Here is a 22933-nt window from a genome sequence, read left to right as displayed (position 1 = left end):
CCCGGTGTGCGGCGGCGGTGGCACGGGAGGGTCTTCAGCCCCCTTCCACCCCCTGCCCTGCTGCCATTGCTGACAGGGGAGAGACCTCCCGCAGAAGGGGCCTGGCTGGAAGCAAGCAGCACTGCGACTGCTGCTGAAATACCTGCTTTGGGCCTCTCCCCTGTCTGGAAAAAACGATTTTGTGCTTCCCTGCTCCTCCTGGCCTGGCCTGGGGCTGGGCCAACTCAGTTCACACACCTGCCTGGGGCACAGCATCGGTGCAAGGGGAGGCTTGCTGAAGGCCACCAATCGCCTGGGGTGGGTTTTTCCCCCAGGGGCTGCTCTGTGGAATGCCCCTGGCAAGGGCACCTCTGCAGCATCCCTCTGAGTAGGGACCCATCAGATTCAACAGTAATTTCTCAGTCTGTGGCTAGTGACTCGAAGCCAGAGCGCACAGGAGAACTGTAGCTGCATTTCAAAAGACCAGGTGCTCTGCTGTTTCCTTCCCACCATAGATTCACCATCACCCAAGCCTTGGCCTGCTGGCAACCTGCCTGGACGCTCTCCCGGCTGCTCTTTGGTAGTGCCGTTGGGCCAGGTCCTCCTGCCTCTGGAAAGCCCATTCCATTTCTATGGAAAGCCCAAGAGTTCCCATTTCTCCGGATTTGGAAGCATGTCCCAGTGAGAGATGGTTCACTGACTTTGCATCAAGACTTCAGCGGCGGTACAGTTGGTTCCTAAATGCGCCCGAGTCCCCAGACTTTGTGCCATTGGATGACCTGAGTGCAGGTGTGTCCCTGCAGGGGGTATGGAGCCGGGGGCAGGCAGGAGAGCAGCCCCTGCCCCTGGGGACTCCTGCAGCCTCCCAGGGGGTGTGGAGCAGCAGGTCACGGCTTGGCAGAGGCAGCAGCCGTGGCAGGGAGGGGGCAGTGCGGTGAGGGGCCAGTACTGCATGCATATACTACAGCTTTATAATACTATGTGTGCCATATTATGTACACATTTACATTGAATACTGAAATTTGAGAGACTGTTGGGAAAGTGTGTTAATTTCACAGGCATTTGTAAAGAGTTATGCCACGGTTTTCCTGGCTTATTTATGACTCAAGAACATTCTATCTTATTTTTGCTTCTAATAGCTTACACAAACACGTGTCCATGCAACACCTTCCACACGTGCCCATGCCACAGTTCCCTTCTCCCCAGGCTTTGCTTCCCCCTGTAATAGCAGCTCGGGGAAGCCTTTTGTTCCAGGTACCAGACAGGGATGGCTGTCCCTTCTGGCCATGGCTGGGGTGGCTGGGCCACAGGTCCCTCTTGTCCTGTGCTGTAGCTGCTCTGTGGCACAAGGCCTGTGGTCCCCATTTCAAGGACCAAATCCAAGACCCAAATCTTTTTGTGTGAAAAGCCTCATTTTTCCAAACAAAGGACCAGTTCTAGAGTCCAAACCTTCACTTCCCCTGGCAGGCAGATGTCCAGATGGTTCCTGGGTTCTTGGGAAGCAGGGGTCCATCACATGTAGTGGTGACTTGGGAAGACAAATGGCCCGTCACCTTAAACATCCCCCTTCCCCCTCTTGCCCTCAAATTCTTTTGCTGAGCACAGTGTCGGGTGCTGTGGGCTCTCCCCAGGGTCAGCCCAGATCAGTTATCCCAGCCGTGTTCCCGCCTGGCTTCGTGCCCCCCAGCCCCCTTTCTGCTGCGTGGGGAGAGGGAAGGGGCTGGAGGCTGCCCAGGCTCTGCTGAGCCGCCATCAAGCATAAGCAGCAGGGTGGTGACTGTTGCTCTGTATGGCACATACACATCACAGCACAGAGAAGGGGTGGGATGGTATTGCTATATCGGTACGTCCTGTCCCGGGATGGGACGGGATTTTGCATCCTTTTGGCTAGTCTGGTTTTGACCAGTCTCAGTCCTTTCAGTTATTGTAGGTAACACTAGCACCTCCTGGGGCGTGAGACCTTCCATTTGTCCTCTCTACGGCCTCAAAGTCCCTGACCAAACGACATGGCCTTTGTCCCTCACCTGTCTCATCTTTCCGTGAAGATGCAGGTCTCCTGTGGATGGCACCAGCCTAATGACCCAGGTGTGCCCTCCACAATGGCAGCCAGCCCATGTCATTGCTAATCCTCAGCAAAACCGCGTCCAGCTCGCTTTCTGATGATCAGGTCTGGTCTTCAGCTGCCTCTGGATTGGGTGACGTGGCTACAGGCTGGCATCCAAGAAGAGCTACAGATGTGCTCGCAAAGCGACGGGTACCCACCTCCTCTTGGCCTGGGCTGGGAGGCAAAGGTCTTTTCCTGCAAGGGTCCGTGTCTTCCCCAGACCTTGCCCTGCCAAGCTGCTTTCCAGCGGGTTGGCCCCCAGCTCACTTCAGAGCATGGGGTTGTTCCTCCCCAGGGCAGGACTCAGCAGGTCCCTTTGGTGACCCCCAAGCAGATCCTCTGCCCATTTCTCGGGTCCCCCTGGCTGGCAGCACCCCCACCTTGTAGATGAGCCCTGCACCCTCTGCCTGTGTTGCCTGTTGTGACTTTGGATCGTGTACCATTTGTGTGTTTGTGTCTCTGTCTCGCCCCACTGTGCCTGAGCACTCCACACCTTGCTGAGGGTGGCTCTGTCCCACCCCCCTTTTTTGAAAGTGAAAACCAGAGCTCTGTGGGAAGTACAGATGTCTCAACTATATTCCTGTCTCAACTATAGGAGGAGGGACTGGAGAAGCACTGAGAGAAATCCACAGTTCAGTTTTTGCAGCCTACGCTGGCAGTAGTGTTTGCTCCTCCTCTATTTGCCACAGGGGGCAAGAATGTGAAGTGACAGGGTGTTCTGCAAGGTGACAGGGGGTGATTGTGGCTGACCCTGTCAGGAAGGGGCAAGAATGTGAAGTGACAGGGTGTTCTGCAAGGTGACAGGGAGTGATTGTGGCTGACCCTGTCAGGAAGGGAAAGCCTGAGGCTGGCCTAGATGGCTGCAGAATCAAGAGCTGCTTCGCCAGTGATGGGACTGTGGGGACACGTCCCCTCCTTCAGGCTGTCTCCTCCCAGACGCAGACACCTCTTCCCAGAGATGGCAGCACCATGGGCGCCTGTGCACGCCAGCTCAGTGTAGCCTCTGTGCCACAGCATGGGTGTGCTGCCTGGACACACCCTGCACAGGGGGCAGGTGACAATGGGGTCCTTTGTGACATCATCTGTGACACCCCAGGTGTTGCCTAGTGCTGCCATGGCCCCTGCTCTTCAGTGTCCACGAGGACGGCAGTGGGGTAGGACAGGAGCACAGAGCTGGCAAGGAGCCCTGAGCAATGCCACATCTTTCCCTGCCACCCCCAGGATCCCCACGGGACCAAGGCAATTCCCGGAGGGCACCTAGTCCTCCACATGGGTAAGAGCGAGGGGCTGGGGCTGGGTGGGCACCCTGGAGGGAAATGTTGAGGAACAGGAAAGCCCTCTGTGACTTCTCCAGCGTGAGCCTCTGCCCAGCCCACTGTGGGGCTGGGAGCATCCCCAGGCTGCCCACAAAGCTCCATCCCATCTCCAGGAGATTTGCTGCTCCTCAAAAAGCCTGTCCCACACGTCTCCCTGCTCCCGCGCAGCCCCGCTGGCCCCACAGGCTCTCCCCGCAGGCCGTGCAGAGTTGGGGCCAGGCAGTGTGGCCTCCCCTCATGCCCACCCCCCATGGCCTCTCCTCCTTCCCCAGGACTGAGCAGAGACAACCCAGCCAGCCCCAGCTGGCCTGCGAGAGAGAGGGAGATGAAGACAGCCCTCCAGTGACCTCTGACGAGGTGTGCCTGCACCAGGGGCTGCAGACTGGTGAATGAGGGGCCTTCTGCTACTTTGCTGAGGTCCTGCACTGCACCCAGGCCTGACCGGCGTGGGGTGAACACGGTGTCAGTCCCCTGTGTCTGTCTGCAAGCCCGGGGCTTGCTCTGTCCCGGGGAGCTGGCCTGTGGCTGGGCACAGGGTATTGCTGGTTCATCTCTCCTGTCAGCACCTTCAGCTCACCCTCTCCCCTTGCTGTATTGGATCCCAGGTCTGATTCCTGCAGCCATCTGGATTTGCCACTAAGTGAGGAGCAGGACGTCCAGGAGAACATCGAGGGCTCTCTCACAGACTCAGGAGAGGTACCTGCAGAGATCATCCTCTGTTTTGTGCCTGCATCTCACTCCAGCTCCTCCCATGCTCAAAGATCCCTTCCCAGAGGACTGCTGGATGTGCAATGCTAGGGAAAAAAAATAAAAAACACGAAAAAAAAACCAAAAATACCCCAACTATAACCACAAACCAAACCACCAGTGTCCTGTGGGTAAGAGGGCCCCTAAAGGAACCCCATAACTTTCTCTTTTCCTTGCAGGACCTCAGCACTCATGACAACTTGCTGAAGAATTCGGTGTTCAACCTTTCATCCTCTAGCCTCTTGCAGCAGCACAGTATCTTGCAGGTCTGGCATTTCCAGAGTGAATAATGGGTTCCCCAGTGCAAACCCCCAGGGAGGTTTCTGCTCCAAAGTCCTCTGCTCCTTGAGGGGTACAGAAGGCCACTTTCGGAGGGTGGCCTAGAAAGGAGCAGAGGCTGCAGTGGGAACAGGCTCTGGCCACCTCCCTGGATGTGGCAGATTGGTGTGGGGACTCTTCCCTGAGGCTGGGAGGGACTCTAGGGACATGAAACCAGTGGCAGGCTTTGCTGCTATTCCCAGGAAGCCTTGGCAAACGATCTGACCCCTGCCAGGCCCTTAGCAGAGCTGCCACTCCTGGAATGCCAGAGCCCAGGGCAGAGCATCAGCTTTTCTTCTCACAGGTCCTGCTGCTCTTCACTGAGATCCAGAGCGCGGACAAATGTGAGAATGCTGTGAACATCGTGGGCTCTCTGATCGCATTATTGATCAGCTCTTTCTCTGAGCAGGTAAGGAGCCTCAGGGCCAGAGAATCTCTGGTCACCCTGTTGCCCCTTCCCTGTGTCCCAGGAGAGACACTCTGTGGTTCAGGCTCCCTCGGAGAAGAGCCTGGGCACAGGCTGGGGGGACTGGGCATGGCCCCATCTGGAGCAGGATGTCTCCTCCCCTGCCCCTATGGGCTTCCCTCTGGCCCCTCTTCTGGTTGGCAGGAGCCATCTCTGCTGCCCAGCCTGCCCAAGGCAGAGCTGTCCTGGAGCATGGCCTGAGCCCTGGCCTGGCAGCCCTGGGCTGCTGCCCAGCAGCGCTGGTGTTCAGGGCCTGCAGGGTGCTCCGGCACGTCCGTCCCCTGCGGCCACCTCCCCGCTCCCCCCACATGCCTGGGCGTCAGCCCTGGGGCATGTGCTGCTGCTGCCCTGCCAGCAGTGCCCCCCTGTGCCCTGGGGAGAAGGAGGGCTGGGCAGGAGCAGAGGGAGGGTGGCTCAGTGTGGCTGAGATGGGAGTGGGGCTGAGGAGCAGGGGTGCCTCGTGGCGGTGGGAGGGCAGACGGGGGCAGACACCAGGTTCCGGCCCTCATGGCAGCACCCTTGTCCCGTGGGCTGAAAGGGACAGTGGTCAAAATCCTTCAGCTGCAGCCTGGGACGGAGGGAGAAAGCAGGAGGGGAGGCAGCCAGGCAGAGCTGTGGCCGCATCTGCCGAGCCCAAGCCCCAGGAGCTGGCCAGGGAGCCTGGGCCTGAGGCAGCGGAGCCCAGGCTGTGGGCTGGAGAGCAGGGAAAGGCAGCGGGGCTGCAGGGGAGGCTGTTCCTGCCTGGGACAGCTGTTCCTGACCCGTCCTGCTGCTGCGCCGTGTTCCTTCAGGCTCTGCTCTCGCCTTGCCACGGTGGCTCGCTGGGTGCGGGGCTGCGGAGAGGGGCCCCTGTGCTGAGCAGAGGAGCTGGCAGCGCGCAGGGGCTGGGGCACTCCCCTGCCCAGCCCTCTGACCCTGGCCAGGTGCCGGGCTGGGCAGATCCTGCAAAGCTCTGCCTGCAGCAGCACCCGGCCCTGTGCCAGGTCCTGGGCTAAGGGCTTTGGCCCCCGCTGCCACGCTGTAGCCCTGCTGCCAGTGCCTCCTCCCTCCCCAGGACGGTGTCTCTGACAGCCCTGACCTTTACGAAGAGCAGTACTCCCAGGTGCTGCGGGACAGTAACGGACCTGCACAACTCCATGAGAGTTCTATCCAGCAAAGCCATTTATTTGTCCAATAGTACACGCTTATGCTCTTGCCAAAGTTCTTACTTCACAATTAGCAAATCAGCAATTAGACAGCTCTCAACCTTCTCTCCTATCACACACGGGGTGTGCAGACCAATCCCCTGCTCGCTCAGGCCCTGTTCAAGCGGTGGTAACTCCTCACAGTTCAGGACTGTCCCACAGCTCAGGATGGCAGCTGTCCCTTGTTTTTCCCTGACACCTTGGCACAACTCAGCAGTTTCTGATCTCTCTCCCAAGGCCTGTTTCTCATCAAAGCCTTGCTGCCGCTCAGGGACTGTGCAGGGCTGACAGGCCGATGTCGATTTGCCTCTCTCCCACATCCAGGACCTGGGCAAGCTGGTGGGATGTCTCATCCTGTGCTGTGCTCCCAGCAAGCCGAAGATCCACGCTGGAGCTGCAGGTGCTCTTCAACACCTCTACAAGTTCATGCTGCAACGAAAATGTAAGAGAAATGACAGGTTGGGTCCTTTCACGCAGAGAGACCAAAGCAAGGCCAAGCCAAGCCAAGCACTGTGTCACCTCATCTTATTTTCCTCAGCTGGAGGAAGGAACAAGCAACCCAATGCCAGAGTAGGGGAGCAGCTCTGCTGCATCAACTGCAGGGTCCACGCAGCCCAGCATCAGTGCCGTGTGTGTAGAAAGGAGAGGATGTGGGTATGGTGACAGCCACCCACCTCTGTGAGGTCCCTTCACTCTTACCTGGTGAGGAACAGACAGTGCTTGTGCTGCAGACATGTGTGTGCCGCTTTGAAAGTGCAGGTACCTCACAGACCTCACACAGGGCTGTTGCCCCCCCCTTGAAGCAGTGGTTCCAGAGCTGCCCTGGCTGCCAGGGGACTGAAAAACTTCCTGCTGCAATGGTTGCCCATCCTGGAGTTTCTGTCCTCCTTCAGACTAGAAAGTCCCACAGAGCTCCTCCGCTTCTCTGCGCCCTTAGAAGCAATTTCCCCTCCCCAAATGAAAGAAAATCATTTTGTCACAGAAGGCAGCTAGGTTGGCCAGGAATGATTTACTGTTGGTAAACCCATGGTGACTGTTTCTCGTCACCTTTTCCTTCATGTGTCCAGAAATGTGTTTCAGGAGGACCTGCCCCATGATTTCCCAGGGCCTGAAGTGAGGCTGACCAGCCCGCAGCTCCCTGTAGTATCTTTCTGCCTTTCCTGAAGATGGACCAAAGTGAGGTTGACTGACCTGTGGTTTCTGGGTTGTCCTTCAGACATTTTTGAAGATGGGTGCAAGAGCTGCCTTTCCCCAGCTGCTGTGACCTCATTTCCATGACCTTTTAGGATGAAATATAGCCGCCTGGCAAGGGCACTAGTCAGTTCCCTCAGCACCCTTGGGTGCAAACTGAGTAGTCTCAGACACTCACCTGCAGTGAGTTCATATATGGACTGCCTGCTCTCTGTAATCTCTGAGCCAGTCCTTCCCCACTGCTCTGCCAGAAGCTGCCAGCTTGGCCAGGTCAGGCTCCTGACACATCTGCTCCTTTGCCCAAGCGGCAGGTGGACCATCTTGGGCTTTGAGGTCGCTGTCCATTGATAGTCTGTCAGCTTTCCTGACCTCCCTTCAGAGCCGCTTCCCATAGGAGCCCAGCTGAAGAACCTCAATGCTCACCTGAAGTCCAGGATCTGTTTTCTGCTGCTCTCCTTCCTCACTCCTCTCAGGGTCAGAACCCCACGATTTCATGGTCCCTACAACCACAGCTACCATTGATTCCCATGTCCCAAAAAACCTTTTATCAGTGAACAACAGATTCAGCTGTGTAACATGATGGTTGTTGCCTCCAGTGCCTGTAGAAAGGTCTCCCTGATGCCCTCTGTAAATCTCCTTAACTGCTTGTGTCCTGCCATATTGCAAGGAAATCCTCTGCTTCTGACCCACACGCTCTCTCCCAGATGGCTGATTGGCCTGTCTATCCAAGCTGCTCCTTCCCATGGGAGGCAATCCCCTCTCCTCATCTTCCTCATCTCTCCAGAAGACCTTGTAGCCACCCACCACAGCACTCCAGCCATGCGAGCCATCTGCCACATCTGAGTTATTCCAGCTGTGTTTGAGTTACACGTGAGGCAGGTGCATCTAATGCCTCTCCCTGGTTCTTGAAGTCCCTCTGGCTCCCATCATCCTTCACCCTTTGCTTTACACCCCTGTCCACCACTTCCTTTCCTTGGCTGTAGCTTGTAACCTCCCTCCTCAGCCTTTCCTCTGTTAAAGCTCTTTTCACCACTGGGTAAGCTTGTTGGCAAAGATCCTCTGTCCTACCAACTGTTCTGTGTTTCCTTCCCCCCTGTTTAGGCAGGTGGCTGTTAGAAGATAATGCAGAGCATCCGCAGCTTCAATGGAAATGGGAAGCTGAGACCGCCTCCTGGCTTTCCTCATGTGTGGACCCCAGTGAGATCGCTCTGGTAATGAGCTCTCCCTTGATGGGACTCTTGTCCAGGGCATCAGCGGGGACCCAGAATCAGTGGGACTGGCGTGGCCTCGCTCTCCCTGGTGAGAGGGTTCCTGCTGCCCCTGAGCGAAAGCTGCCCGAGGGCAGCACTGCAGTGTCCCAGCAGCAGCTCCAGCCCTCTTGACCACCAGCGAGTCCTGGTTCTGTGTCAGGCCAGCATGCTGTGCCCATGGCCCCAGCCCTCCTCCCTCACCCTGAGAGCCCTCTGCTCTCATCCTCTGCCCTCAGTGACTGCAGGCCCCACTCCCAGCTCTCCTGTGGGCACTGCTGCCAGTGCTGCCGGGCATCTCCCACCAGAGCTGCTGCACAGCTCAGCTAAGCAGCACCATCAGGGCACTCAGTGGGATGTGTCTTCCCTCTTTTCCTTCTTCCCGCAGGTGTTTGGAAAATGCCTCTGGCCATCTGAAAGGACAGACGTGGTTCTTACAGCCATCGATGCCATGAGAGACTCCAGCGTCTATGACAAGGAGGTGGCCTGCAGCGTGCTTGACATGGCCATGAGAGACCCTCTCTCCTGGCTGATGGATGTAAGCAGCCTGTAGCTGGATTGCCCAGCCCAGCAGCCTTTTCGGGCATTTTCTCTCCCTCCCCTCTCTCCCCTCCCTCCCCTCCCTTCCAATCCCAGGTGTCTCAAGCACCTGAAGCAATTTCAAGCCAGCAGAGAGGGATAGGAAGGGCAGCAGCTTCAGTGGCAGTGGAGGAGAAGGTGACACTCCAGTGGCATCACCATCCTCACCCTCGTCCCTTCCAGACACAAAAGATCTTGCGGTGCATCCACAGAATCATGGGGTCCATCCGTGTGGCGACAGCCTGGAGCAGCCTGAAATCACTGCTTCTCCTGCTGACTGAGAATTGCCCCAAGAAGGTGGTCATGGGCCTGCTAAAGGTCGACACACCGTGTGACAGGTACCAGCCCCATTGGCCCCGGGGCCAGGCTCCATATCTCAGGCACAGCATGGTGGCCGAGGCAGCCCCGGTAACAGCACGCTCTGGCTTGCAGCACCGCCCTGGCCATGTGGGAGCTGATTGTCTCCCTGCCCAGCACTTCGGGGACGATATTCAGGTTGCTGCTTGATGTGATCCAGGACCAAGTACGCCAGGGGCCGTTATACTTCATGCAAGAGGACGGGCACATCCTTCCCTTAACAGTGAGTGACCAGAGCAGGGCTTGCTCACCTTTAGGGCTCCTGCCTCCCCAGGAAAAGAAATGCAGCCCCTCCTGTCTGCCCCCCGTGAGCCACCTTCCCCAGGGCTCTGGGACACAGCCCCTTCGGGCCCACAGGGACCTGCCCAGCACCAGCCCCCTGTGCCAGCCCGGCGGGGCTGCCCCATACTGCTGGGCCCCCGGGGAACAAACACAAAGCCTGCCCCTGCCCAGGCAGCCCTCTGCTTCCCTGCTGCCTGCCTCCCCCTGCCCTGCTCTGCAGACTGGAAACCTGGGGCAGGGGCAAGAGTTAGGTCAGGGGCTGCTCCCAGACCAGGGCAGGGGCAGAGAGGGGCTGCAGTCAGGGCTGGGGCAGAAGCCAGAGTCCAAGCAAGGGCTGGGGCTGGGGCAGGTGCTTAGCTACAGCAGAGTCTGTGCTGGCTGCAAGGCCTGAGACCCCAGGAGGGTCTGCAGGGTGTGAAGTGCAGGCCATGCTGGCCCAGGGAGGCGTGTGGTGCCCATGTCAGCAGCAGGAGCTGAGTCCCCCGGGCCCTGGCCTTGGCCTGGCAGCCGGGGTGCAGTCTCCATTGGTGTCTTGTGGCCTGGCCAGTGCCTGAGCCGCACCCCATGTTCCAGCCACGGGCTTTGGCAGTGCAACATCAGCGTCTTTGCAGTTAGAGCTGTCACTGCGTGTCTTCTGCAGGAGACCGAGGTCCAGTGCAAGCTCACCCAGCAGCCCATCTGCCCGGAGAAAGTAGACACCCTGAGCGTCCTGAACACTTGTGACACGGAGGTCAAGATGAATGCCTTGCTTGTCTTGAGAAGCCTGTTGAGCTGGGCAAAGAGTACAAAGGCCAACCACATCACTCTGCAACTGGCGGAGAAGCTCCTGCCCCTCATTGACCACGTAAGTCTGCTGTGGGAGCTGGAGCCCTGTAGATGGGCACCCTGCAAGGACAGCTACCCTCCAGCCCAGCCCTGCGGGCAGCACTTGGGCAGGGCTGCTTGCCTCCTCACAGCCCTGGGCTCTCGTGGGATGACTCTGGGCTCTGCAGCCCAGCACGGCTTCTCCTTGCCAGGTTAATGCCTCTGGGTGGCCTGAGCCTGCTGTGCTGGGGCCCAGCCCAGCCCCAGTGCAAAGCACCAGCAGCCCCAGAGCTGCTTTCAGAGCCCCGAGGGCTCTCCCGGCTGCTGTGGGTCAGGACCAGACGCTCTCTTTGGGCACCGTGGCAGGGCCAAGGCTGAGCCAGCAGTGTGAGCCCCGGAGGCGTTGCTGAGGGCCAGCCTGGTCTGGGCTGCAGCCCATCCCTACAGAGCACAGGGCTGACAGGGCTGGTGGGGAATGCTGGAGGGCTGGGAGAGCACCGGGAGGCACCGCACCCCCCATGGAAACCCCCTGCATGGCCTCTGCCTGGGGCCATTCAGCCGCAGCTGCAGATGTGGCCCATGGCTCCTCTCTGCCGACCACGCCAACGCCCTGATCACCATGGGCCAGGGAGAGGCTGTTGCTGAAGTCCCCCCATCTTCCTTCCTACCAGGAGTCCAGCCAGCTGAGAGAGCTCTCCATCTGCCTCTTCAGAGATGTGGTGGAGACTGTGGGGTGGAGAGACAAGAGACGGATGAAGAAGAAAATCCGGAGGGCCCTGGTCCCGCTCTTCTTCCGTATGAATGATGAGGCTGAGAGTGTGGCCGAGGTACGGATTTCAAATCTGAACAGTGACATGGGCAGGGTGTGCTGATGCCACAGCAGTGGCCTGGGAAAGAGGGGCGAGGGCTGCTGGCAGTCAGGCTCTGGGAATGTGTGTAACCCCAGGGTCCCCCTGCCCATGTCACTGAGGACAGGGCAGAGCTCCCCTCTTTCCCTGCCCCGGGCCCACCACTGCCTTCCTCCTCCTCCCGAGCGTCCTGCTGAAGAGGTGGATGGGGTGCTGGCGTCCCCTCCCAGTCCTGCTCCCCCATTCAGCCCTCCTCCAGCACCGCCCCGAGGAAGGAAGAGTCCCTGCAGCCCCAGAATGAGCAGGGGAGGAGAAGCTGCCATGGACATTGCCCAGACCTGCCCAGACCTCAGTCCACCAAGGCTGGGCAGCAGCCTGTGGCCAGCAAACATGCAAGTTCTTGCAGGCTTCCCAGCTGTCCCTGCAGGTGTCAGAGGCCAGCCCCAGTGCCTGTCCCCCAAGGGCTGCGTCCAAGGGAGCCCCAGAGGTTTCGGGCAGCTCTCTAAGAGCAGGGTGGCAGCCCTGCTCACAGAGATCAGCCTGTGTCCGGCCAGGGCACTCAGTCTGTGTAGAGGGGGCAAGGAGTGGGGAGCCAGGTTGTTGCCCAGCCTCAGGTGGGGAGAGTGGTGGGAAGGGAGATGTAGTCAGAGAAATACTGGCCAGGCATCCCAGGGTCAACTCATCTGGAGCCTCAGCCTAAAGGAGCTGGGGCAGCCCTGGCTGGGGAACCAAGGGTCCTGCTGGGGGATGCCCACGGGAGGTGCTGCTGGCTCCCTCCTGCCCCTGTGTCTTTGGGGCTGCTGCTCTTAGCACCTGCAGCCATGGGCACACACCTTCCGTGCCCTTCGCTCTGCCCCAGCCCTAGCACAGCTCAGCAGCTCATGGGGATCTCTGTTATGCTGGCTGGCAGCATGCGATACCTGAGGTGGTGGTTGCCCTGTGTCCGTGCCTTGGGAAGCTCACCCAGTTCGGACTCTGAACCCAGCTGCCTCTTCCCATGACAAGCTGGGGACAGCTTGCAGCCTTGCCAAGAGGAAGGGGATGACAGGTCTCCTTCCCTGAGCTGCGGTGCCATCACCCAGCTTCTGTTGCTTCGCAGGCCTCTGAGGAAGCTCTGCTCACCTGCGCAGACTTCCTGAAGATGCAAAAGCTCAAGCAACTGGCTGAGACCAAGCAGACATGGAGGATTGGAGAGACCTTGGTGAGGACAACCCCCAGGTCCCAGGGCTCAGGCTGGACAAGAGATGCCCCGTGTGCCCGTGGGGAGGGCTCTGCAGCTCTGCCTCGCTGGTCTTGCTCCAGCCCAGAGCCCAGAACCTGGAGCTGCATCCTCTTTCCCTTCCCTCCAGCACGGACCCCCAGGGGCTCTCCTCCGGGCCCCTCTCCTTTCCCACCCCTGGGTGCTGAAGGAGACCTGGGCCCAACTGGGCCCTGGCAGCAGGAGGGAGGGATCTCAGCACCTCTGGGCCCCCTCTGCCTGTGGCAATCTCTGAACCTCAGCCCCGCAGGGCTCCTGGCTGGAAGAGATGGATGGCCTGGGGAAGAAGGGGGGTGATGTGGGAAGAGGGATCTGACTGACTGGGCATGGCCTGTGCTGGCCCATGACCTTGTGCTCTCCCCAGCTGGTGCAGGACAGGAAGAGGATGGAAGAATATCTGCGTCACAGCCTGCCATACCTGAAGGATGCTCAGGCTGCCGTGAGAAGAGAGGCCGTCAGGTTTATCGGTGAGCCCCAGCCCCCGGGGTGCCTCTTGTGGCAGCCCAGCCCCAGCCCCCGCCATCACCCTGGCAGTGAGGAGCAGCCCCGGGGCTGCCAGAGCTCCGGCTGCCCCGAGCGGGGCCTTGGCCTCCCTCCCCCCTCCTGCCCGCGTGGGTGGGCTTGCTGGGGACCTCACTCAGTGCCACCCCCCCGAGGAACTCTCCTTTGCTGGGGTCAGCCCTGTGGAGGGGCAGGAGGGCGGCAGCTCTGATGGGAGCTCTATGCCCAGGGCTTGGTGCACGGCTCTGCAGGGACCATGGTGGGGAGAAGCTGCAGGAGATGTGCAATGGTGAGTAGGGGCCATGCTGGGCTGGCTGGGGCTGGGGGGCAGGGACGGAGTCCGGGCAGGTGGGGCCGTGCCTGGCCCTGCGCTGGGGAAGCGCTGCAGGGGCAGAGGAACGTGTCCGAGGAGTCTGGGGCATTCCTGAGCAGCAGCTTCCAGCTGACCCTTTGCTCCCCCCTGCTCCCCCTGCCCAGAGAAAGAGGCAGATGGGGCTGGCCTGGGAGGGGCTCTGCAGCCAGCGGGGTTTCACCAATGCTCTCTCTCTCTACGGCAGCCCTCCAGCCCTTGGTGGACGACGCTGACGCCTCAGTCCATTCCCTGGCAGCTCAGACCTTGCTGATCCTGGGAACACCAAGGACGCAGCTGACATCACAATGGTCCTTGATAATGCTGTGCTGCATGTTGCCCAGCAACTAGGAGAAGGTCTCCTGGGGCTGGACGTGAAGAAAGCTGGAACAATCAGCCCAGTCCCATGGTGTCCTTCACACAGGGAACACTCCGAGTGTGCTGAGCCGACAGTGTCAGCCCTGGCCCCTCCTGCTGTGCACAGGACAGCTCAGTCCTCAGCCTGTGCAACAAGTTTACCCCTTCTTTGGGCTCTCCCCAGAATAAAGCCATGTTTGTTCACCTCCTGTGTGAGTCTTTTTCTTTAGGGGGCAGAGGGCCAAGGGGAAATGGCAGACACTGGAGAAATTGGGATAGCCTAGAGAGCTGCCCAGTGCGTGTCCTTGCACCAGTGCCCCGGCAGCGCTGCTGGACCACAGGACCCAGAGGGGAGGAGGAGGGAAGCTGTAGCCCAACCTTCCCTTCCTGAGACACACCAGGGCATGAAAAGGCCCCATACACCTCCAGGCTGCTGAGTCAGCCTTTGTCCCAGTGTTCCCAACTGCCCACCACCTCTGGCATGCTGCTGCCTTGCCCAGCCTTGCCCAGGAGCCCGGGGAGAAGTTTCCCTGTGCAGAGGGAAGAGCTGTGTCCCTGTGCTCTGCTGCACCCCCTCTGGGCTACTGGGGCTAGGCTGCCGGCCCCTTCGGCAGCTGGGCTCCTCTGGCCCTGCCCGGTGCCGTTGGCCAGGCAGCGGGGCCAGTGTGGGCCAGGCCCTGGCCAGCTGTGCAGGTTTAAGCCTTGCTGGGATTGGAGAGCACGTTGCCGTTGCCCCTCCCCAACCTGCGCCGGTCAGGCTGGAAGTTAGGCACAGACCCCAGCTAAAATAACAAGAAATTTAATACAGCAGAGTGATAGAACAATCTAAACAACAGTATCAATGGTAACAACAATAAACAGCAATAACAGTGAACAAGACAAATGATATACAGAGAAATACCGCTAGCCGGTTTACAGAAAGAAAGGTTCCCCACCGAGCCTGCCAAAGAGCAAGCAAAGGTTCCACCCCTGGACCTGACGTCAGCATGGTATGAATAACCTGGCTGGAGATCCCTTCCCCCTCTCTCTCTGATGGGGAAACTTGACCCTATCCTAATTGAACCAGGACATAATCCACCCCTTTATACCATCTGCGTCATGTCCATCTGCCATTTAGCAGTTAACATGAACAAAGTAATAATTTACACAGGCACAGCATAATTTATGGCATGTTCTCACCCAGAATCAAGTCCCCCTGTGGTACACATCGGACCTCTCCATTGTCCTGCATCACCCACCAGGTGCACCCAGGTCCTTGGGCAAAAGCAATCCCGTGGATGGGTTTGCCTTTACCTTTGCCTGGCACAGGACTAAACCAGACCGTTTTTCCCAATATATTCCTCATGCACACCACAGGGACTTTATCCCCATCCACGGCATGGGGAGGTCTCGACTGAGCCGGGCCAGCTGGACTGGCAGATCATCTTGTGTTGACGAGCCAGGTGGCCTTTGCTAGATGTGTGTCCCAGTCTTTGAAGGCGCCACCTCCCAACGCTTTCAATGTGGTTTTTAACAGTCCATTGTAGCACTCGATCTTCCCAGAGGCTGGTGCGTGGTAGGGGATATGGTAGACCCACTCGATGCCGTGTTCTTCTGCTCAGGCATTTATGAGGTGTTTTGGAAGTGGGTCCCGTTGTCTGACTCAATTCTCTGGGGTGCCGTGTTGCCACAGGACTTGAGTCTCAAGGCCCAGGATGGTGTTCTGGGCGGTGACGTGGGGCGCTAGGTAAGCTTCCAGCCACCCAGTGGTTACTTCCACCATTGTGAGCACGTGGCGCTTCCTGCGGCGGGTCTGTGGCAGTGTGATGTAGTCGGTCTGCCAGGCCTCTCCATATCTATATTTCAGCCATCGCTCTCCATTTTGCTGGGGCTTCACCCGCTTGGCGTGTTTGATTGTAGCACATGTCTCACATCCGTGGATGATCTCTGCAATGGTGTCAATAGTAAGGTCCACCCCTCGATCTCAAGCCCACCTGTATGTTGCATCCCTACCTTGGTGGCCCGAGGTCTCATGGGCCCACTGGGCTATGAACAGTTCACCTTTGCGCTGCCAGTCCAAGTCCACCTGAGCCACTCTAAACTTAGCAGCTTGGTCTGCCTGCTGGTTGTGTCGATGCTCATCAGTGGCCCGACTCTTGGGTACATGGGCATCCACATAGCGCACCTTCACAACGAGGTTCTCCACACGGGCTGCAATGTCCTGCCATACTTCAGCAGCCCAGACGGTTTTACCCTTGCGTTGCCAGTTGTTCTGTTTCCATTGCTGCAGCCATTTCCACAGGGTATTCGCCACTGCCCACGAGTCGGTGTAGAGGTAGAGCCTCGGCCACTTTTCCCGCTCACCAATATCCGAAGCAAGCTGGATGGCTTTCACCTCTGAGAACTGGCTCGATTCACCCTGTCCCTCAGCAGCTTCAGTGACCCGTCGTGTGGGACTCCACACAGCAGCCTTCCAGCGTCGATGTTTTCCCACAATGCGACAAGACCCATCAGTGTCAGGGCATATCGCTTCTCCTCATCCGGCAGCGCGTTATATGGTGGGACCTCCTTAGCACATGTCACCTCCTGTTCTGGTGACATCTCGGAATCTTTGCTCTCTGGCCAGTCCGTGATCACCTCTAGTATCCCTGGGTGGCTGGGGTTCCCTATTTGAGCCCGTTGTGTTATCAAGGCAACCCATTTACTCCACGTGGCATCGGTTGCATGATGCGTGGAGGAGGCCTTTCCTTTGAACATCCACCCCAGCACTGGCAGTCGGGGTGCCAGGAGGAGCTGTGTTTCAGTGCCGACCACTTCTGAGGCAGCCCGAACTCCTTCGTACACTGCCAGTATCTCCTTCTCAGTTGGTGTGTAATTAGCTTCACAGAGCCTTTGTATCCCCGGTTACAAAAGCCCAGAGGTCGGCCTCGGGTCTCCCCAGGGGCTCTCTGCCAAAGGCTCCAGGTAGGGCCATTCTCCCTGGCTGCGGTGTAGAGCATGTTCTTAACCTCCTGCCCTTCCCGGACTGGCCCAAGGGCTACTGCTTGGGCAATCTCCCGTTTAATCTGTTCAAAGGATTGTTGTTGCTCAGGGCCCCATTCAAAATCCTTCTTCTTACGGGTTACGTGGTAGAGAGGGCTCACAATCAGGCTGTAGTTCGGGATGTGCATCCTCCAGAACTCCACAGCGCCCAGGAAAGCCTGAGTCTTCTCTTTAGAGGTTGGTGGGGCCATGGCTGTTATCTTTTTTATCACCTCCACTGGGATGTGGCGACGCCCATCTTGCCATTTTATCCCTAGGAATTGAATTTCCCTTGCAGGCCCCTTGACTTTCTTTTCCTTAATGGCAAAGCCGGCCTTCAGGAGGATTTCAATGATCTTCTTCCCTTTCTCAAAGACTTCCTTGGCTGTGTCCCCCCATACAATGATGTCACCAATGTACTGCAGGTGTTCTGGAGCCCCACCTTCCTCCAGTGCAGTATGGACCAGTCCATGGCAAATGCTGGAGCTGTGGTTCCACCCCTGGGGTAATCGATTCCAGGTGTACAGGAGGCCTCTCCAAGTGAATGCAAACTGTGGCCTGCACTCTGGCGCTATCGGAATGGAGAAGAACGCGTTAGCAATGTCAATCGTGGCGTACCACTTGGCTGCCTTCGACTCCAGTTCATACTGGAGCTCCAGCATGTCCAGCACTGCAGCACTCATTGCCGGCGTCACTTCATTCAGGCCACGGTAGTCCACAGTTAGCCTCCATTCACCATTAGGCTTTCTCACTGGCCATACAGGGCTGTTGAAGGGGGAATGAGTTTTGCTGATCACCTTCTGGCTTTCTAGTTGATGGATCAGCTGATGGATGGAGACCAGGGAATCTCGGTTGGTGCGGTACTGCCACTGCTGCACCATCCTGGGAGCAATCGGCACTCGCTGCTCCTCAACGTTAAGCCGCCCCATCACTGAGGGATCCTCTGAGAGGCCGGGTAAGGTGGACAACTGTTCAACCTCCTCCAGGGCAGCTACACCAAAAGCCCACCGGTACCCTTTTGGGTCTCTGAAGTACCCTCTGCTGAGATAGTCTATGCCCAGGATGCACGGGGCGTCTGGGCCAGTCACAATGGGGTGCTTATGCCAGTCCTTCCCAGTCAGGCTAACTTCAGCTCCCAGTAGGGTCAGCTGTTGGGATCCCCCTGTCACTCCGGAGATGCAGATGGATTCAACCCCACTGTAGCTCGATGGCATCAGGGTGCACTGTGCGCCAGTGTCCACCAAAGCCTTATACTCTTGCGGGTCTGACGTGCCAGGCCATCGGATCCACACTGTCCAGTAAATCCCATTATCCCTTTCCTCCACCTGGCTGGAGGTAGGGCCCCTCTAATCCTGCTCATCATCACTCACTTCTTGTAAGAATGATTTACTGGTCCCCTCAAGAGGGTCAGACACAACGTTCACCATTCTATTCTGCCGGGGGAGATTTCTGACTGGACACTGGAGCTGCGCTCCTCTTGGAGGACTCCCCTTTTGTGATGGTCTTCCCTTTCAGCTGCTCTACTCGTGCAGCTAGGGCGGCAGTGGGCTGTCCATCCCACCTCCTCATGTTTTCTCCATGGTCGCGGAGGAAAAACCACAGGGTGCCTCGTGGTGTGTACCTTCTGCTGCCTTTCTCTTGGGTGGGGAAACGTTTACTTCTAATGGCTGAGACATCAGCCCGTGCAGGTAGAACGTAGGACATGTCCTCTTCCATTTTCTGGAGCCTCTGAGACAGTTCCTCCACAGCTGAGACCAGGGAATGTTGAGATGAGGGGAGATTTCCCTCATATTGCTGGAGCTTGCCAACCACTCCATCCACTGTCAGAGTGAGGGTGTCTGTCCACCAGGACACTATTGCCAATGCTTTCGAGTGTGCTTCTGGTGCGCACTTCAGGAACTTTCGCCACATCAGGTGTGTGCGAGGGGCCTGATCTGGGTCCATGGGTGACGGCTCATCATTCAGATCACCATAGATCATCTCCAACACAGCCAGTCCCCTGAGGCTCTGGATGCCTTTCTCAATGCTGGTCCATTTGCCCAGCTGACATAGGATGTCATCCCTGTAGGGGTACCTCTCCCTTACACCGAGCAGGAGTCGCTTCCAAAGGCTGAGGGTTTGAGCCTGTTTCCCTATTTCCCTATCAATGCCAGCATCCTTGGCCAAAGATCCCAGCTGTTTGGCCTCTCTCCCCTCCATCTCAAAAGCACTGGCTCAATTGTCCCAGCATCGGAGCAGCCAGGTGCAAATCTGCTCGCCTCCCAGGCGGCTGAAATCTCTCCGCATATCTCGCAGCTCAGTCAGGGACAGAGATTGGACGATCACCTCTGGTCCTTCCTCCTGTTCCCATGCTGGGCCTGACTCTTCCCCATCCCTCACTCCGCGAGCTGACTTTCTGGTGTATTTGGTTTTCTGTATCGGGGCGACTGACACTGGCACTGCCTGGCTCTCTGGCTCAGTCTGTGCTGGTGGAGGCGACTGACACTGGCTCTGCCTGTGCCCCCGGTTCAGATATTGTTTGTGTGGCCTTTTCTTCCCTTTGAGGGCAGGGGGTGGTGTTAAAGAGGACACGGTACGCATGGTCAAGTCCCCAACACATTGCAGCGATTTGTGTCTCCTGGGTGTTGCCGGTTTGGTAGCACACCCTTTCTAAGCACTCCATCAGCTTATCAGGGCTCTGCATTTGCTCAGGAGTGAAATTCCAGAGCATTGGAGGTGCCCACCGACTCAGGCCTTTGCCCATCTCTTCCCACACCCCTTGCCACTCACTATTATCTGGCCTCAGGGCAGGTTTCTAGGCACTGCTATTGTTAGAGAAGTGTCACATAGCTCAAAACCAAAATCAGGCAGCCATTCAGAAGGCACTGTGCCACAATCATGCTGGCTTGCAGGCTCCAAGGAGATCTGAACCGCCCCAAAGCCGAGAGGATCTCTTCCCCTGGCTCACACACAGAGGGGGTGAGACCCCTAACAAAAGCCCAAACGGCAAACAGGTACCAGCCCACCCCCACGCACAGAGATACAAAGGCAGCATACGCCTTCAATAGCCCGTGTAACAACATAAGAACCTTTACACATTTTCCACCCATAACAAACACCACCACATGGATCATAAACTGGATATAAGGAGTAATCCAACCGCACCACACAAACATGTGGGCCAGCATCGCAAACATTTTCTTATCAAACAAATACAAACAACAAAAAAAAAATTACACCCAACAGATTGCTCTATCACACTCTGGTCAGGGTCTGTCCCTTTTTATTCTTATTCCGAGCCCCACGTTGGTGCGCCAATTAATAATGTGCAGGTTTAAGCCTTGCTGGGATTGGAGAGCACGTTGCCGTTGCCCCTCCCCCACCCGCGCCGGTTGGGCCGGAAGTTAGACACAGACCCGGGCTAAAATAACAAGAAATTTAATACAACAGAGTGATAGAACAATCTGAACAACAACAGTATCAATGGTAACAACAATAAACAGCAATAACAGTGAACAAGACAAACGATATGCAGAGAAATACCGCTAGCTGCTTTACGGAAAGAAAGGTTCCCCACCGAGCCTGCCAAAGAGCAAGCAAAGGTTCCACCCCTGGACCTGACGTCAGCATGGTATGAATAACCCGGCTGGAGATCCCTTCCCTCTCTCTCTCTGCTGGGGAAACCTAACCCTATCCTAGCCGAACCAGGACACCAGCAGCTCCCCCGGCTCTGGGACCAAGCCCCGCCATCCTCTTGGGGTCCCGGGGAGCCTCTGCTCTGCCAGTGCACAGCAGCCACTGATTTGGCAGGAAGAGAAGGGCGCGAGGGCCTGGGGGTCCTCGGGGGGGATGTCCTTGCACCCTGGTCGTGCCAGCAGCAGCAGCGCTGACAGACCTTGTCCGTGCTGGAGCCCAGTCCCTCCTGTCACCTACACAGAAAGGTCATTTTGAAGGACAGCAGTGCCTTTAGCCAGGCAGCTTTGTCTACAGGGCCAGCCTTGAGTTTCCATCAAGCACCTGGAAGGAAATTATTGCCTGGGCCAGAGCTACCTTGTTAGCACAAAGGTCAAGGCTTTGGGAAGAAACCCAGACTATGTCTTTCTTCTTATACAGACTATTTCTTTGATCCATGATTGCCTCATAAAAGATAAAGAGCCAAACTGGCAAGAACCGTGAAAGCAAGCTTAGGAACCCTCCTTATTTCTTCATTTCTTCTGCTGTGCAGATCATTTCAAGGGCTGTTACTTACTCCTGAATGTACCCTGCACCATGTGGTGCTGGCACAGCTGGGCTGGAGGGGGTACATGGGGTAGTGGGGCTGGACTGGTGCGGGGGCAGGAAGGCAAACGGGAGCCACAGTGCCCCAGGAGGCTGCCAGACTTGTGGGATATCAGAATTACCTTCAACGCGCAGGCAGGCAGGGGTGCCAGCCTGGTCACTCAGAGGACTCTGGGAACCCAAGACACACCGTGAGTGGGAAGTGCAGGGAGCGCACCGTCCCCCCCAGCCCTGCCAGATGCCCTTCTGCAGCCAGAGCAGCTCCCCGCAGTCAGGACAGGACTCGCTGCTGCTCACAGTCGGCGCTCAGGGGGGATGCTGGGGGAAGATCTCATCGGGAACACGTCAGGGAATACCTTGCCTCTGGCTTCTGGCACCAGTCGAAGGGCTGAACCCCCCTTCCCACCCATAGGGACGCCTTTGGGTAAGATACGGGTTATTCCAAGTGCTTGCTCGGAAAATTTAGGTATCTCTCACTGTAGAGTTGATTTTGAATTTTGTGTGCTGTATTTATAACCTCAGTATCTGCACGTGCTTTTGCAGACAGTCTATTTATCACCGTCAGTCCATAAGAACCTGTACTTCTGTTGCTTTAATAAACCGCACTATTGGTTAATTGGCTGTAAAAGTTTCTCCCTGGGTCCCACCAAACTCTCTAAGTCTGGCCCTGTGAGCCCAGGGAGCATGACTAAGCTGCCAGTGCAGTGTGCTGCTGGTGCAGACCTGATCCTCACAGTTCAGGAAGCTGAGCACGACCAGGCTGACAGGGACAAGCTGGCATCGCTCAGAATCTAAACGTCGCCGCCTCCAGCCCCGCTGACACCTGAGGATAAACTGGGACATGAGGGGGTTTATTTTCTGCCAAATTACCCTGTAAGGTGACAGGAGTCAATGTTGGGGACACTCCAGGGATGCAGACATCACCACAGCCACTCTGCAACCACCCTGGTCCCTCTCAGTTGTGGGGCATCAAAGTGGGGGCACCCCAGGGCTGGGGATGTCCCCAAGAGCCACCTTGGGGTCTCCTGTGTGCCCTCAAAGTCATGGGGGGTGTGTCAGCATGGGGAACACCTCATGGATGGGGATGTCCCCAGGAGCCGCCTTGGTGTTCTCATGTCTAATCCCATGCCGAGGGTGACAATTTGGGGACCTCCAGGAGACCTTGGGGGATGTGTGGGGGTGTCCCCACGGCCCCCCCTGGGTGTCCCTGTGTCCCCCATCCTGGTCGGTGCTGTCGATGTACAAGCGGAGGCGGTTGCTGAAGAGGCTGTCAGCCGTCCTGGAGGTGCCAGAACCTGCAGCCCCTCCCCAAAACACCAACCCCAGGCTGTGGTGGGGCCTCGGGGATGCCAGGGCCTGTCTGGCTGCTCCTGAAACCACTGGCAACGGCACCCCCGGCCCTTCCTGCAGGGCGCCTGCCGGCCTCTGCCCCCAGTCCCGGCCAGTGCCCGGCGTCGGGATTGCAGAGTGTGCACGGGCTCTGTCCCAGCCCGTTTTTATCCACAAACGCTTTGTCTGACCGAACGCGGGTCACAGCGCGCGTTTCTGCCTGGCGGCGGCGGAGGTGGAACCGCCATCTGGGGCCTGCGGATGGTCGGCTGGGGGCGGGAACAGCCAGAGGGGCTGCTGGCCCCGCCCCTCCGCTCAGTGCCAATGGGGTGCTGGCCCCGCCCCTCCGCTCAGTGCCAATGGGGTGCTGGCCCCGCCCCTCCGCTCAGTGCCAATGGGGTGCTGGCCCCGCCCCTCCGCTCAGTGCCAATGGGGTGCTGGCCCCGCCCCTCGCTCAGCC

General features: G+C 57.9%; 1 protein-coding gene across 1 annotated transcript in view; it reads right to left on the bottom strand.

Annotated features, from left to right (window-relative positions):
• Positions 1 to 20200: 20200 nt before the first annotated feature.
• Positions 20201 to 22933, bottom strand: part of LOC113490702 — a 4703-nt gene continuing 1970 nt past the window's right edge. Inside the window, exons 6-7 of the mRNA XM_026867273.1 lie at positions 22665 to 22742; positions 20201 to 20287 (exon numbers count right to left, since the gene is read on the bottom strand). Of these exons, the coding sequence (XP_026723074.1) occupies positions 20201 to 20287; positions 22665 to 22742 (165 nt within the window). The remainder of the gene's footprint in view (positions 20288 to 22664; positions 22743 to 22933) is intronic.

This window comes from Athene cunicularia, unplaced genomic scaffold (assembly GCF_003259725.1).
Source record: "Athene cunicularia isolate RWA unplaced genomic scaffold, athCun1 SCF_22, whole genome shotgun sequence".
NCBI classification, from domain to species: domain Eukaryota; kingdom Metazoa; phylum Chordata; class Aves; order Strigiformes; family Strigidae; genus Athene; species Athene cunicularia.
The sequence above is the reverse complement of the archived record's forward strand: the minus strand, read 5'-3'. Positions and strand labels throughout refer to the sequence as shown.